This window comes from Triplophysa rosa, linkage group LG9, assembly GCF_024868665.1.
Source record: "Triplophysa rosa linkage group LG9, Trosa_1v2, whole genome shotgun sequence".
Lineage (NCBI taxonomy): Eukaryota > Metazoa > Chordata > Actinopteri > Cypriniformes > Nemacheilidae > Triplophysa > Triplophysa rosa.
The window spans coordinates 23723011-23739433 of record NC_079898.1 but is presented as its reverse complement, the minus strand read 5'-3'; the positions used below and the strand labels follow the sequence as shown (position 1 = coordinate 23739433).

General features: G+C 38.2%; 1 protein-coding gene across 1 annotated transcript in view; it reads right to left on the bottom strand.

Moving 5' to 3' along the window:
- The window catches only part of cdh23 (cadherin-related 23), a 217753-nt gene that overhangs the window by 150475 nt on the left and 50855 nt on the right, over positions 1-16423 (bottom strand). The window contains exons 4-6 of the mRNA XM_057342191.1: positions 4557-4699; positions 4417-4464; positions 4065-4157 (exon numbers count right to left, since the gene is read on the bottom strand). Of these exons, the coding sequence (XP_057198174.1) occupies positions 4065-4157; positions 4417-4464; positions 4557-4699 (284 nt within the window). The remainder of the gene's footprint in view (positions 1-4064; positions 4158-4416; positions 4465-4556; positions 4700-16423) is intronic.

The window sequence follows — 16423 nt, the reverse complement described above, 5'->3', positions numbered from 1 at the left end:
TCCGCTGCTTTACATTTGGCAGGCAGTTTTCAAATGGATCAAGAGGCCATATCATCACTGTCCACCACAAATCTCCATTTCCTGCAGCTCTGCTTTTCTCTGAACGTAAATTGAAAACGGGCACACACATGCTCTTTGTCTTCTAGACGTTTGGCAGGTTTGGGAGTGAAAATAGTTGGGAAATGTCATCATTTTTCCTGACAGAACTGAACTGAACTCTTCAAAACATTTATTAATACCGTACGCTGCCTTCCAAAACAGTTATCAGACTTGACGTGCAGCGCCGGCCACTGGTATTACTGACAAACTTGTATTATATCTTGAGATTTAATTCAGTAATCCAAACCTATCTAGACGTTATTACCGTTTTTAGATATTAAACATTCTAGCTTTGATTCCTAGCGACCAAACTAAAGTCACCTTGGGTCAAAAATGATCGCTATTCTACATCAACGTGAAATCCATACAAAATAAAGTCACAAACATTCACATTAAAAACTTCATTACGATCAACCACTCTTACGAATCCAACTCCCAGCATCTGAAGATTGCTCAACCCAAACGTTAAAGTGAAGATAAAGACAAGTCAATCTGATCTGCTCACGACCGACTGCTCTCTACGGCAAAAGCACCTCAAATCTCTTTCTGAGGTCAAGCTGAAACAGCCAAATGCGGTCGAACGGTTCTGCACACAAATGTGAGACAGTGTGTTTAGATTTCGTGTGAACTGCAGCCAAATTAGTTAACACGCAAACACACACACGCACGTCCTCACAACAACACGCTCACGCATACAAATCTTTTATTAGCCAATCAAAAACTCACTTTTAGTGCCAGCCAAACAGATGCTCACGAATGAGACCTGAGAGAGAGAGAGAGAGAGATTCCGAAAGCCAAAAATCTTTCCAACTTTCTTCCATCCTTCAATTTGTGGTGCTCTCACCTAAAAAAACAGGACTGTCCTGTAATTTGCCAGAGTCGAGAAGGCAAATAATCTATTGCTTTGCCAACTCTAAAATCTTACCACAGAGAATAACAATTGGCTTTTAGTGAGAAACTAAAACAAGGTACTTGCCAGCTGTCCAGTAAATGTATACGATATAGCCAAAAGGTTTGAAATGGTATGTAACTAATGACCAAATATTCTTTGTTGTTTTACTGGGATTAATGTGAGGAAATGACAATTCTTTGTAATGACAGTTTTGAACCTTTATCCACAGATGGAGATGTCCGTCGCACGAAATGCCTCTCGTAAAATGTCTTACAATTATATGAATTACAACGGATTTTAACTTGTGAAACACATACACACACACACATAGTGGGGATGATGATAAACTCACGTGCACGGTGTGAGACGTGTTCAGATTATAACACACAGCATCATATTAATGGCTGTTATTAATCATCTGCTCATATTACATTACAAAAGTAAAAAGATTTCCAACGGGATCTGTTCAATCTTCACCATGGAAAAACATCCCAACCAATCTTCTCCTATCCTCCCATAATTCAATATTCAATAAAGCTGCGAAATTCTCTTTTACCATCCTCTCCTCCCCTCTTCTCCTCTCATAATTTAGACCTCAATGCACACACACACACGCACACACACACACACACGCGCACGCACACACACACACACATTCACTGCATGTCACATTCAAACACAGCTGTAAATTTAACAAGCTCTTTATAACTGTCAGATGCAATGCTGTTCCACCTGCTCCACTTCCATACGATATCACAGTTACTGCCCAACAAATTACACTGACAATTACAGACCCAAACACACACACACACACAGCCAATCTAACATCACCAAATCCCTTTGACAAATACAAAGAGCATTTCTAATTGACTAAAAGAAACTAAATGAGTATGGAACACTCCCCCAATTTAGTTTTACTGTTCCCTATGCCCTTTTTTGGTTGGTTGAAAGAGACAGGTGTGATGTCTCAGGACACTTAGAAATCTCATCATCAAGACTTAAATCAAAAAATCTCTAACAGCATCTTTAGTTCTATTAAGGATTGACGCAAAAGCCTTCATTTATATTTGGTAAATATCTTCTCTACCTTCTATCTCTCTCTCTCTCTCTCTCTCTCTCTCTCTCTCTCTGCAGTACTGTCAGGATAATCCCTGATTGGTGGAATACAGTTTGAGTGACAGTTAAATGGAGTGATGCCGCTGTGTGTTTTCTCAGACCCGGAGAGGTCAGTGGCGGTCAGCGGAGGTAATGAGGCCATCAAAATGCAGAACGGAGAGACTTAAAAACAGAAAAGGAGAGTTGAGGGCTTTCTGTCCTCCTGGAATAGCAGTTCACCCATAGATTGAAAATTTGTCAAATTCAGTTATACTGTCTCTTTCTGTTGTTTGTACCAACATGAGGGTGCATAAATAACAACAGAACTTTCATCTGCACCTTAAAGGGACAGTTCACCCAAAAGTGAAAATTCTGTCATCATTTACTCACCGTCAAGTTGTTTACAAATGTCTTTGTTCTGATGAACACAGAGAAAGATATTTAGAAGAATGCTTGTAACCAAACAATTCTTGGCCAACAGAATTTTCAATTTTGGGTGAACAACCACTTGCACATGACCAAATAATTTAGTGTCTTTTTGAACACTTTCCAATGACGGCGAATGTATAGTGTAAATCTACAGTATGTAGTGGTCCATATAAGATCAGTAGAGCAGACCATATAGTGTAAATAAATGCCATATAAAAGTAACTATACGATACTCTGGCAAATATATCTGGAGACTTGAAGGTACGTGAGTAGAATAAAAGATAAGGTAAAGGAAGAATCTCATACAGTATTGAAAGCGATAAAAGAGACCTTAAACCAAACATCATTTGTTTGCTATGTTGTATCCTTCAACCCACCAAGAAATCTAGAGCAGGCAAATATATATATATATATTTCACATTAGTGTTTGTTGTATTTGCCTTCAATATGATAACTTTATTGAAAACAGTGAGAATTTAATGAGGCAAAAATAAGGAGAGATCAACAGTTTAGGAATGAATACGCTTAACTTTTATATAATGTAATCCAAATACATTTTATTAGCCTAAAAATGGCCTTCTTATTTTGATTTTTCCCCTCTTGGTTTAATGGTTAAATCTAGGCAACCTGTTTTGAGATCCACCTGGCCAAAAACTACAAGCAGCTCCTCACTAGAAAAACATTCATAGAGAATCTATACTGAACAATCCAAATCACTCCCAAGTTTCAGGAGATCTGACAAAACCAAGAATTATGGGTAACCGGGCGATCATGATGGCCCTCATGTTTTCTCAGAACTCCAGAGCTTATTCATCAACAGAAGCTAAATACTGCTCTCTCTCTCTCTCTCTCTCTCTCTGTCTCGCGCGCTCTCTCTCTCTCTCTCTGTCTCGCGCGCTCTCTCTCTCTCTCTCTCTCTCTCTCTCTCTGCTTTATTTACCCAAAATGACAGACTGAATAAAGAAAAAACGGTGGCTTTGGAGATTTGCTGTGAGAAGTGTGGGATGTATAGACACATTATATAAACACTAGCTGATGCGCGGGGAGGAGGAACAGGTCTGCTTTCCTCTACCAAATTACCTCATGTCAGGGATTAGAGGAGAAGAGATCAGGAATGATGGGGAGAGCTGGAAAAGTGAGGACAGACAGTGAAGAAGACGACTGTGTAGATCTCAGACAGGAGGAAGGGGTGTACTTAAATATGAAGATAAAAATAGAGAGAAATAGACCTTAAAGAGGAAAATCCTTAAACGTTGTCTGAATTCCAAATATGTAACATACGGTAACTTTCATGAATTGCTGAAAAAGCTTTTCACTCACCACGGCACACGTGCTGTTGGTGATGTGACAATAAAAGTGATTTGATTTAGAAAGTCTGAACACCATTTAAAGTAAACATAACATCACAAGTGATCATAATAAACCTGACTTTCGCAATACTTTCCTGCTTCTACTGTGCATGTTCCACATGTGTTTGTTCTCTCAAATTGTAATATTGTATTATTGTATAAATATAAATAATATTTAGAGCAATAACAATTCATAGTACCTCTGGTATATGAACAGCATAGGGCTGGTTGTGAAATATTGGGGAGTTATCGTTCACATCTCCAATCTGTATGTTCACTGTATCCTTGACCACCTAAAAAGTAAAACCATAACAGAGAGGTAAGGTTGTTTTATTTGTTTCCCATGTAAAGAGAAGTACATTCGGTAGCAGGGATGGTAGAGGCAAAAGTTCTGCATTTCAGTTAAGATTAAAATCTGGGTTCGTTTTTTAGAAATTTGAATAAAAAACCTTAGCTTGAATGATGTTTTCACGACAAAATAATTTTCATTTTATTTGGTGCATTCCAATTTAGATCGCTATGCAAATGAGAGTAATATAAAGTCCAACTTACCCCCTGACTGTCACTCACAAAGAATTCCACCTGCATCTCTGACTTGGTCTGAAACAAAAATCAAAACAGAGAAAGCACCGGCATTATATCAACATCTTCAGACTCTAGTCGTACACATTTATTTCTGTCATTTGTCGTACCTCTCTGTCAAGAGGCTGTCTGAGCCACACGACCCCCGTCGTCTCCTGCACAGCGAAGTACCGCATGGCCTCTTCCCCCAACACACCGAAAACCAGCGGCTCGCCGTCTGGATCCACCGCCTGCAGCTGGGTAATGGATGAACCTGAACACAATCACAAACAATATTATAAAGAATAAAAGAAACAACTGGTAAAAAAATCTAAAACGGGTCATATTAAAATGTTTCATATTTTCTTTGAGCTTTTCAAATAGGCCTACTGTAAAAGATACATTTGAATACTGTTGAAATTCAATACATAATGTTTATTAATAATAATACATATGTATATAAATAATTTATACGTTTTTCTTAAAAATAAATACATGCAAATATAATATAAAAATAAAAACGTTTACATTTTCTACTTATTAGTATTATTATTATAAAATAATTATTATTCTTTTGTTAACAGCATAAACCTTGCTAAATTTTATTAACACAAAAAAAATTCTTTTTGCATAGATTTATTAAGAAATTAGATGCATTATATTATTCTGACTTTTCATTTTTACAGTAATTTTATAACAACAGGTGTCTATGGCCGCTTTAAGAAACACTGGTACAAATAGGCCTACTGTAAAAGATACCTTTGAATACTGCTGAAATTCAATGAAAACATAATAATGTTTATTAATAATTATAAATATGTATATAATAACTTTTAAGTTTTTCTTAAAAATAAATACATAAAAAAATAATATAAAAATAAAAAGTTTACATTTTCTACTTATTAGTTCTTTACTTGATTTATTTTGTTAACAGCATAAACCTTGCTAAATTTTATTAACAAAATATTTTTTTATTTTCTTTTTGCATAGATTTATTAAGAAATTAGATGCATTATATTATTCTGACTATTCATTTTTACAGTAATCTTATAACAACAGGTGTCTATGGCCGCTTTAAGAATGAGTCAGAACAGAATTGATGAGTCAGTCCATGTAAATCAGATCATTAAAGCAGAGAGACATTTAAGCACACACAGTCATTTGAAGAGCTTAACAGCATAAATATATATCTAACAGGACAGGTGAGTCATATATAAAGGTGAAGTGTGTAATTTTTTCGATGTTACAATATGTTCATCTCAGTTTGACGTCTTAAAGTCCAATCACACAGGTGTAAAACATGACAGTCTTGGGTGGACTATTACTTTAAAAAGACTTCATCTAATGCCGGGAGCAAATTTAATCTAACCATCATTGTTTGTTTTTCTGCATGTAGTCAATTTCTAAACAGCTAATCCCTATTTATTTTTAAAGTAGGTATTCGTGTCACCACATTTTCTCTCTCCAAAATGTCAATTTGACAACAGTCTCATCCGTGTGTGTGTTCATATATGAAGACACCTGGCGAGGGAGTTCCTGACTCATTCCAGCTTTAGATCTAATGCTGGTGCCAGACGTCTTCCAAATCCAACATTAATGAATAAAACCAACAAAGAGATCAGGACGAATCCCTTCCGTAGTCAAAGCACACTTTTATTTTCACACATACACACACAGGAAGTCAACGTTTTTGCCTTGTGTCGACTAGTCACGAATCACCTGACTCGCATGTGTTCTAAATGACAACAAAAATCCACAAGCCGTATCCTGGAGTATTTCTGTGTCTTTATTTGGACAAGAAACCACAGCAGCACTTGTGTCATATCCAGAAACATTCATGCACAAAGGTCAATAACTTGCACAATAACACGCACACGCATTTTTATGAATTCACAATATTGTGTGACACGGAGGTGAAAACGCCTCTAATTAATGGAAGGATTTATGAAGCGCTCTCTCTGTTTATAATGAGATTTATGCAAATTCCGCTGCTTTCATTGCGAGTTATAATTTAGTTGAAGACGGTGTAAATTAAGCATTTTACGTTACGCTCATTAATAATAAAGACTTCTCTCTCCCTCTCCCTCTCTCTCTCTTTTAGGGATGGAGAGATCTATCGCGTGTGGTCAGGAGAGGCGATTGCCCAGTAACAAATGTCTGCTATGAGTCTGTGTCACTGAGCACAAGGGGATTGTGGGATACATTAAGGAAAGCGTCAAAATGTGGCTCTGCTCGAAATCCTAGTGGACTGCATTGCTGACTACGGAGTGTGTAACGCTCTCTCGCTCTCTCCGATCCTCTCAGGCTGACAGATGATGCTATTTAGCCCTCGGTGAGGGCAGTATTATGCTTATGACGGATACACTGCACATTAACACACCCTACAGCGGAGAGCCACGACAAGAGGAATGTGCCTCCAGGCTCATCTATCTCTCTCTCGGTCACAGAGCATCTCTGTAACTGTGGAGGATGTTTTATTTCACTGAAACTAACTCATGTGGATGGCACAACGCTGACCGAACCCGACAAACACAAGCACGCCTGAACAACACAACATTAAGTCACTCCGTCAACTCGGCGGTTCTTTTGTGGACCACAAAAACATCAAATGACCAGGAGCTGTCTAATGCCAAAAAGATAAGACTGAAATTTCAATTGATAGTCTGAATGACCAAGACTTATCTTTTTACACAAGCTGAAGATCCAAAGAGCACACACAGTTTCTCTGTGTAGTTATCATTATAGTTGTTTTCTCTTCAAAGGATAGTTCACCCAAAAAGGAAAATTCTTTCATCATTTACAGTACTCACCCTCTTGTTATTTTAAACCTGTATGACTTTCTTTCCTCAACAAAACAAAAAAGGAAGCTATTTTGAAGAATGTTGCTAACCAAAATCTGTTGGTCCCCGTTGACTTCTATTGACAAAACCAATGCAACCAACGGTTTTCCGTGACAAACATTCTTCGAAATATAGAAGAAAGAAAGTCATACAGGTTTGAAATAACATAGGGTGAGTAAATGATGACTTTTTTGTTTTTCGGTTCTGTTAAATGTGTATATGAATAAAAATGCACATTTTTTAGCTAAAAAAAAGCAAATGGAAGACACTGTTTGTATACAGTGTGTGTGTGTGTGTGTGTGTGTGTGTGTGTGTGTGTGTGTGTGTGTGTGTGTGTGTGTGTGTGTGTGTGTGTGTGTGGGTGTGTGTGTGTGTGTGTGTGGGGGTGTGTGTGTGNAATATATGATGACCCAATTTTTTCTGATGTATTTCCAAGAAAAAAACATAGTCTTGTATTCAGAACAATATGGTCGTTTCAATCGCTGAATCAAAAATGAATGAGAATTAAATGTCAAAGCTCAAAAACAGACAATTAATCGTCATAATCGCCAAAGCCCTAAAACAGACAATTAATCGCCATAATCGCAATGATTTATTAGACAATTAATCGTCAATCAAATTTCATAATCGTGACAGCCCTAATTCTAAGATACCCAACTGTCAAATAACAGCTTCCATGACTTTATCATCGGCTGTGAAAGCTGTTCTGTGTAATACACTGATATTGTGTGTGTGTGTGTGTGTGTGTGTGCGTGCGTGCGTGCGTGCGCATACCTCTAAAACACTTCTATGAAACGTCCTCTAAAGTCCTGCTTGCAAATGTCTCCTAATCAATCTGCTTGTTTTATTATCCAACTTAGGTCCAAAACTAACGCTTCTGTTATTAGTGTTAATTAATATAACCGGTCTGACCCAATCGGTCCGGTGTCATTTCCCTCGCCATAGTAGAAAAAATGCGATCTCTAACAAAGATTGTCGTTTGCACATGCACTAGCAGACCTCCGTTACACTTCGATCGATCCGCATGTGTTTAACTGATTAAGTGAAGTTGACGCCATTGTTACTGTTTATTGCTAAAAGACAAAGCTTATGAATACACGTGCACTGAGAGGGGGACCGACCAATCACAACAGCCTGAGAAGCAGAAGCTCGCTGATATGGTATGGGTGGCTTCAGACACACGCTCTAAGCGGGGAACCAATCACAACAGACCTGGTCAGCTTTACCAATCAGAGCGTTTTGGAAGGAGGGATTTTATATAGACCGGAAGAAATCAAGTCGTTTTATCCCAAATGGCGCACTCCGGTCTTGTGGACCTCCTCTGAGTCCACACTTGATGACGTCAGGAAGTGCAGACCTATAAGGCACTAGGCACGAGTCCAGTCCAAAAAAAAAACTAGGCACGAGTCCACAAGAGTACATGGGAGTGCATTTTGGGACAGACTTGAGGACATCACGCCGGAAAGAGCAAGCGGTGCTTTCTAATCACTCTCGCGGTACTTTGTTGTCATTCGCTGATCAGTCTGTGCCGCGTGAAGTCGACCACTTGTTGTCCCATTGTTGTGATTTGGGACTGGAGCTGCCGGTTTTTATTGTTCTGTAGTTCATATGTTTGTATTTCGTATGTTGATATGCCACCCGAGCATTATGAAATAGATACTTATGTTTGTAATGCATTCATTTGTCATGACGTCATGAATGTATATTTATTCATTTGTTTACACTACTGAGAAGAATGTCCACGAGACCTCAAGTCCACATGAAGTGCGCCATTTGGGACAGGGCCTTAGAAGAGGGACAGCGGTGAACAATAGACTTGAAATATGTGAAATATAAAGCGTTTTTTTAAACTAGAAACATGAACATCCATTGTTAAACACCCAAAAAACATAACTAAAGCTTCAAAAACAGCAAAAGACTGGCTCCTTTAAAATTCATGAAGAGTATGCATGGAGTTATAAAATGAATGTAGATTGTAGAGGTAAAATGATCTGGATTTGGGTCAATTTAATGAGAAATGTTTGAAATCCCCAATAATATACTGACTTTTGATTGCAGACTTGACAAATCTGAGCTCAGTTGAGCTCAAAAAATTGGCGCTAGCAACACCAATGTCATGGGTTCGATCACAGGGATTGCACGTATTCTGATACAAATGTATAGTATAATGCAATGTAAGTCGCTTTGGATAAAAGCGTCTGCCAAATGCACAAAAGTAAGTAAAAGTAAGTTTGAGACATTGTTTAGATCTCTTATGAAACTCAAATGGAGACATTTGTGAGATTTCGGTCTCTTTTTCTCAGGAGAAATATCTGAGACACAGGAGATTTATGCAAAAGTTTCCATTTGCTCTCCATTTAATCTCACTGCTGATGTCTAGGAAAAATAAATGAGATATTTAAGATTTTTCTTTCTTATGGAAATTGCTGTCTAGGCAGGCAGCTCACTAGGTTTTGGTACAGAAGTTGAATGTCTATTAGACTGTTATCCAACAGAGTTTAATGACTTGGGAACATAAGACAGACACGAATACCAACCTTTCTTTTGCAATACACCCCAGTCTGCACATTTACATACAGAGAGAACCCCTGTGTGGGATAAATATCACTCTGTGTGTGGGTTTCAAACAGGTACATTAGGGGATATACAGACACCTCATTTCCATAGAGAAAGTCCCTCAGGAGAGCTATCAAACTCCGCTGATAAAGCCTGTATGAGTTACTGTGTCAAATCACACAAACACAGGGTTAAGTGCTAGACAGAGGAAAATGCAAAAACAAAAGCTTGACAGAGAATGAAAAATGGTCAAAACAGGTTTTGTTTGCTGTTGGCAACTGAGACGCTTGTGTGGAAGACTCTAGCTTCCGACTCGCCCTTCAGGACACAATTAATTTTTAGGAATTAAATGAAGGAGTGTTGGAAAAATGCTCTTATTCGGAATCCACATAAAGGCCAGCTCACTCCAAGGGCAACGTGATGATGGCTAAAAATTTGGTATGAATTTTCGCCAGTCACTGAGGAAAGTTCACACGCCTGAATGGAGAAAGGTCCAGTCGTTCATGTTTTTTAATGCAAAACACAAACCCGCTGCTAAAATGTGACTCTCCTGGAAAGAATTTCTGCATTTTGGGCTGCGATCGATCGGGTTAGAAAACACTGCCTGACAGAATTTGCATGTTGACACTAAGAAAATGAGTTTGCATTACAACCGCTCAAATGTGTAAATACATAAATGTTTAGTAAATGACACAAAAACATGAAATTTACATAACATGTTTTTTAAAACCAGCTTTTTTTGCAGATATAAGCCGTAAAATCATATAAAATTGGCTTCATAGAATAAATATAAGAATGTTAAAGCTGTCTCTCTCTCTCTCTGGTTTCAGGGGAGTACATTAATATGAGGTTGATGGCTGAACAGGAAACTGATGGAGGTCTAAGTCCAAATGCAAGTGACGTGCGTTTTAACACACACAGGCAGACCTTGGGCCAGTGTGCACTACACCATCTGATTTATGGTTAAATCTGTCCCGCTTCAGGAGAGCGTATACCCTTTGCTTCTTTCATCACCTTACAGCTCGACAATACACATACTGTACAAGCATGCACCAACTCACAAACACACGTACACCACACATTCTCTTACACACCACTCACATAGTATGTAAAAAAGCGTGACCTGATCACTAACATACAGGATGAACTTGAAAAGATGTCATTGAGTGCGATTACATGCACAAAATAAACGGATATCTATCAAAAATCAGCTTAAAAAGAAACCTGTTTTCACGTGTTTACATGCACAGTAATAAACCGGCTACGCAGAAAACCGCGTTTACATGGAAGTTTGAGACTTGCCGGGTTTCTCGCGTGCAGTGACGTCGTCGCCGATAGTCTGTTTAGTAATTAAAAATGCAGCGATTCAACACTCACAGAGTGTTGAACCCTCACAGATTCTACACTGGTTCTGATTCTTCACAGATTCTGCACTGGTTTTGATTCTACAATGGTACTGATACCTCACAGATTCTGTAATGGTTCTGATTCTGCCAATGGTTCTGATTCCTCACAGATTCTGCAATGGTTCTGATTCCTCACAGTTTCTACAACGGTTCTGATTCTGCACTGGTTTTTATTCTACAATGGTTCTGATTCCTCACAGATTCTACAATGGTTCTGATTCTGCACTGGTTTTGATTCTACAATGGTTCTGATTCCTCAGAGATTCTACAATGGTTCTGATTCCTCACAGATTCTACAATGGTTCTGATTCCTCACAGATTCTACAATGGTTCTGATTCCTCAGAGATTCTACAATGGTTCTGATTCCTCAGAGATTCTACAATGGTTCTGATTCCTCACAGATTCTACAATGGTTCTGATTCCTCACAGATTCTTCAATGGTTCTGATTCCTCACAGATTCTACAATGGTTCTGATTCCTCACAGATTCTACAATGGTTCTGATTCCTCACAGATTCTTCAATGGTTATAAATCTACAACGGTTCTGATTCTGCACTGGTTTGATTCTACAATGGTTCTGATTCCTCACAGATTCTGCAATGGTTCTGTCACGGTCCTGCATTCTTGGTTCTGTATTTCTAGTCATGTGGCAGGATCGGGACGGAGCCCTTAGGTTCTATGTGAGAAAGCCATGAGTTGTTTGTTATGACATCTCATGTGTTTTCTCGTGTCTTGTCATTGGCCCCGACCCTCTCGTTTCATGTATTACTTCCCTGCCGTGTCTTATGTTTCCCACCTGCCCTCGTCAATTATCCTTCATTTGTCTTCCCTTTAAATTGCCCTCATGTTTCATTGTCTTGTGCTCTTGGATTGTGTATGTATGTGCTGATGTTCTTTGTGTGCGTTTTCCTCGAGTTCCTGCCTTGTCCTGCTTTGTCTTGCACGTGTTAGTTAGTTTGAGTTTTTGATAATTGTTAGTTCTCGTTCTGCCCCATTGTGGGAAGTTTTTGTTTATCTTTTATAGTCTTCTGTTATAGTTTTGTTTCCCCCAATCGAGGGTTTTTGTTTCTGTTTAGTGTTTAAATAAAATCTGTTAACCCCTTCACTGCCGCTGCGTGCATCTGGGTTCTTCCACCGTGCAATTCTTGACAGGTTCTGGTTCTGCACTGGTTTTAATTCTACAATGGTTCTGATTCCTCACAGATTCTGCACTGGTTCTGATTCCTCACAGTTTCTACAACGGTTCTGATTCTGCACTGGTTTTGATTCTACAATGGTTCTGATTCCTCACAGATTCTACAACGGTTCTGATTCTGCACTGGTTTTGATTCTACAATGGTTCTGATTCCTCACAGATTCTACAATGGTTCTGATTCTACACTGGCTTTGATTCTGCTCTGGTTTTGACTTCGCGTAGATTCTTCGCAATGGTTTTGAACAGAATTTGCAATGGTTTCGATTACTCACAGATTCTACAATGGTTCTGATTCTTAGCAGGTTCTGCGATGATTCCGATTTTGCAATGGTTCCGATTCTTCACAGGTTCTTTAATGGTTCTGATTCTTCACTGGTTTTGATTCTGCAATGGTTCTGATTCCTCACAGATTCTGAAATGGTTCTGATTCTGCACTGGTTTTGATTCTGCAATGGTTCTGATTCCTCACAGATTCTGAAATGTTTCTGATTCTGCAATGTTTCTGATTCTTCACAGGTTCTTCAATGGTTCTGATTGTGCACTGGTTTTGGTTCATCACAGATTATACACAGGTTTTTATTCAACAATGGTTCTTATTCTGCAACAGTTCAGATTCCTCGCAGATTCTGTAAGGTTTTGATCCTGCAAAAGTTCTGTTTATTCACAGATTCTGCAATGGTTTTGGTTCTGCTCTCATTCTGGTTGCTCGCTGATTGTAATTCCACTCTCAATCTGATTCACTCTGTCAGCTTAACTATAAAGCATCTCAGTTTAAGGTCTAACAGGTCTACTGGTGTTTTAACACATACAAAGCAATAGCCCTCCTCAAATGCCTGGCCATCAACCCAAATGTGTGCTACTAGTAGACAGCTACAGTACATGTCAAACTTGACCCTTTCAGCCGCTTAAATCATCTTAGAGGAACTTCAAGAATCATCTGTCACCAAGTTTTGCCAAGATGAGAGCACGTAGGATGAGGTAAGACTAGATAGATGTGCTGGATAATGACTGGTTACACCTGAGTAGTGTTCCACGGTCTCATCTGTCAATTCCTAGAACCAGTACATGAGACAATGTGTGTGACAGAGATAATTGCTAAATAATTGCACCCTTTCATACACACACAAACCACTCACACACACTGAGATGCACAGGCTAAAAGACCTAAGAACATGCACACACACCTTTTACTCAGGTCCCATTTAACTGTCAGAAGAAAGGAGCGTTTAAAACACCATCGGAGAAACTCCAAAGCAATCGCATACCTGACTAACACCACTCACATCACCCCCTTTCTTTCTCTCTTCTCTTATTTCTGTCGTTCTCTGTATTTTTGTGTGACGGTGTGAGACGGAAAGAGGGGATGTCACCAAAACGACCACCTGCTTCACGAGTCACATATCTGAAAAAGAGCATAAACTCTGATCTGTCTTCCTGTCTACTGAAAACTGTATTGCTCAGAGGTTGATCTTTAAGAGCTCATGAAGGTTTGACTTCCTTCTCAGTTAAGTATCAACACTGTTTTTTTGTTTGTTTTTAGACAGGTCTAACAGAAAATTTTCGGCCAAAAATGGCATTATCGGTTTTGGCCGTAAGACATAAAAGGCCGAAATAAAAGCCGAAATATCCACGCCCACGCCTCTCCTGTTATCAAAGGACGATCATGTAAGCGCGCCATAACAAAGGCTGAAACTAATAAATATAACAAGAAAAGCTTAAAACCAGCGGACAGAAAATGACACGCAAGCTCTGTGTGATGCGCGACTGCAAATGACCGGCTTTATCTTTCTTTATTGTCGGAGATCACGCGCATTGACTCCTGCATGTTTTAAAGCCGAACTTTAAACACAACAAACTCTTCACATGTGAATGATCAGTGGAACGATCTGTCAGTAAGTGATGATGTAGCTCACGTGGACCGTCATCCGGCAGGTGCTGATATCACTGAAGCACATTTTAAGCCTTTTAAATTATATTATGCATACAATAATTCCAGCATAATTCTAAAACTACAATGTTTAGATTGATACAAAAGTTATATTTGATTGTGTTGCAATGACCAAGGAAAAATAATATATTTTGTATTGTTTTAAAATATGTTCTCCTTCATTTTTGTGGTTTTAGTGTGTGTAATTAATACAATTAAATAAAAACTATTTCACAAAGTTTTTTTTAAGTAATTTTCTGTATCGGTTTTTGGCTGAGTACATCCTAAATTTTCGGTATCGGTTTCGGCCCACAATTTTCATTCCGGTGCATCACTAATTGAAACAGTGCATACAGTAGTGCAGGTACCTGTATAAACCAGTTATTATAGTTTTGAGTTTAGTTTTATTCATATTTAAAATTAGCTTTTATTTTTAGATTTTTCGTTTTTATGTTAATGTTACTATGCTTTTATCATTTTATAATTTATCTGTTTATTTTTTATGTTGCTATTTAATGTTTATTAATTTTATTTTATTTTTTGTTAATTTTTATCATTTTAGTGCTTTAAACTTATTTCAGTTTATTTTTGAGGCAACATTTCAATTCCCTTTAGTTAAGTTTTTCCCAATCATTTTTTAGGTCAATGTTTGATTTGATTTCAATGAACAGAAAGGTTTACAGAGTTTTAATTTTAGTAAACTAAAATAACCTTGGTAAAAACATTAAATGAATGTGGATATCTTAGCTTTGGTCTTGTGCAGACTTGGTAGACAAAATTCTGAGACACTGTGAGACAAACCGTACGAGACTACCGGGGTTTGCATATAAGGAAGAAAAATCACAGATGAGATCTCTTTAATATTTTATATTGCTAAAACATCAATGAGATTAAATGTAGAGCAAATGAAAATTTTTGCTTAAGTCTCATCTGCGTCTCGGATATTTCTCCTGAGAAAAAGAGATGTCTCCATTAGAGTTTCAGAAGAGATCTCAACAATGTCTCAAACTGAGCTTAGATTTGCTAAGTCTGCGATTAAAAGTCAATATTATTGAAGATCTCAATATGAACTCAAACATTTTTCACCCAAATCCAGATTATTTTACCTCTACAATCCACATTCATTTTACACCTCCATATGTATTTGAAATATTGTTTCATTTGTTTCCATTTTAATTTCTCCTAAGCAATTTAAAGAGAAACATCTCAGACTAAGTTGATACTTAAACGAAACACAACTGAAAATCTCCCGAGCTAGTAAAGCACAACCTCTGAACAATAAAGTTTACCTCAGGAGAAAAATGAGTTTGTCACAAATCACAATGCACTCTGGGATTGCCTTTTTCCCATACCATTGATGCTGCCTTAAAATATGGCAAAATGAATATACTGTATCTTAAAAGGAAACAAAATTATGTTACTGTACAGGCATTTGTGTCAAGAGTGAATTGATAATGTCTTGAAATGCTGTCTATGTAGGCAGGTTTTAAAACACAGCCGCTATCAGTCTTTGCAGACACACACAGAGTCTTTCTCACTTGATAAGTTCTCGGCTCTGGTGTTGACCTCTTGTGCATTATCAGGAGTGGAGTTAAATCAAAAGTAAGATCACTCTGATGAGTGTGTTTTCACTCATGGGTGCAGTTATTTCATGCCTCTCGATCTCCGCAGCCATCCCTCCTCGCTCTCTCGCCTTATACTTTTCTACTCCCGTTCACTTAAACGACAAACACTCAGAGAGAGCTGCTGGTGACTGCAGAGCTGTCCGTCACTCACGGGACTGTCCCAACACGAGCGTTCGTCTTTTGGAGTTTGAGAAGTTTGTTCAAAGATGTTTTAAAACCTGGTGAGCTACTTTGATGTCTACATTGAGAGCGATTTGTAACGTTGTATACCTATGCCACCTCATTTTTGAAATAGCGTTTATATTTTGCCCATAACTATAAAGACACCTTATCTCGCTAGGTTTCCAGAATCTATCGCTCTCTACCCTTTGACTTTCTCTCGCTATCCACGGATGCTCTGCTGACAGTCAGGTCACGAGGGCAGCCACAAGAACAGAGGACAGAAAAT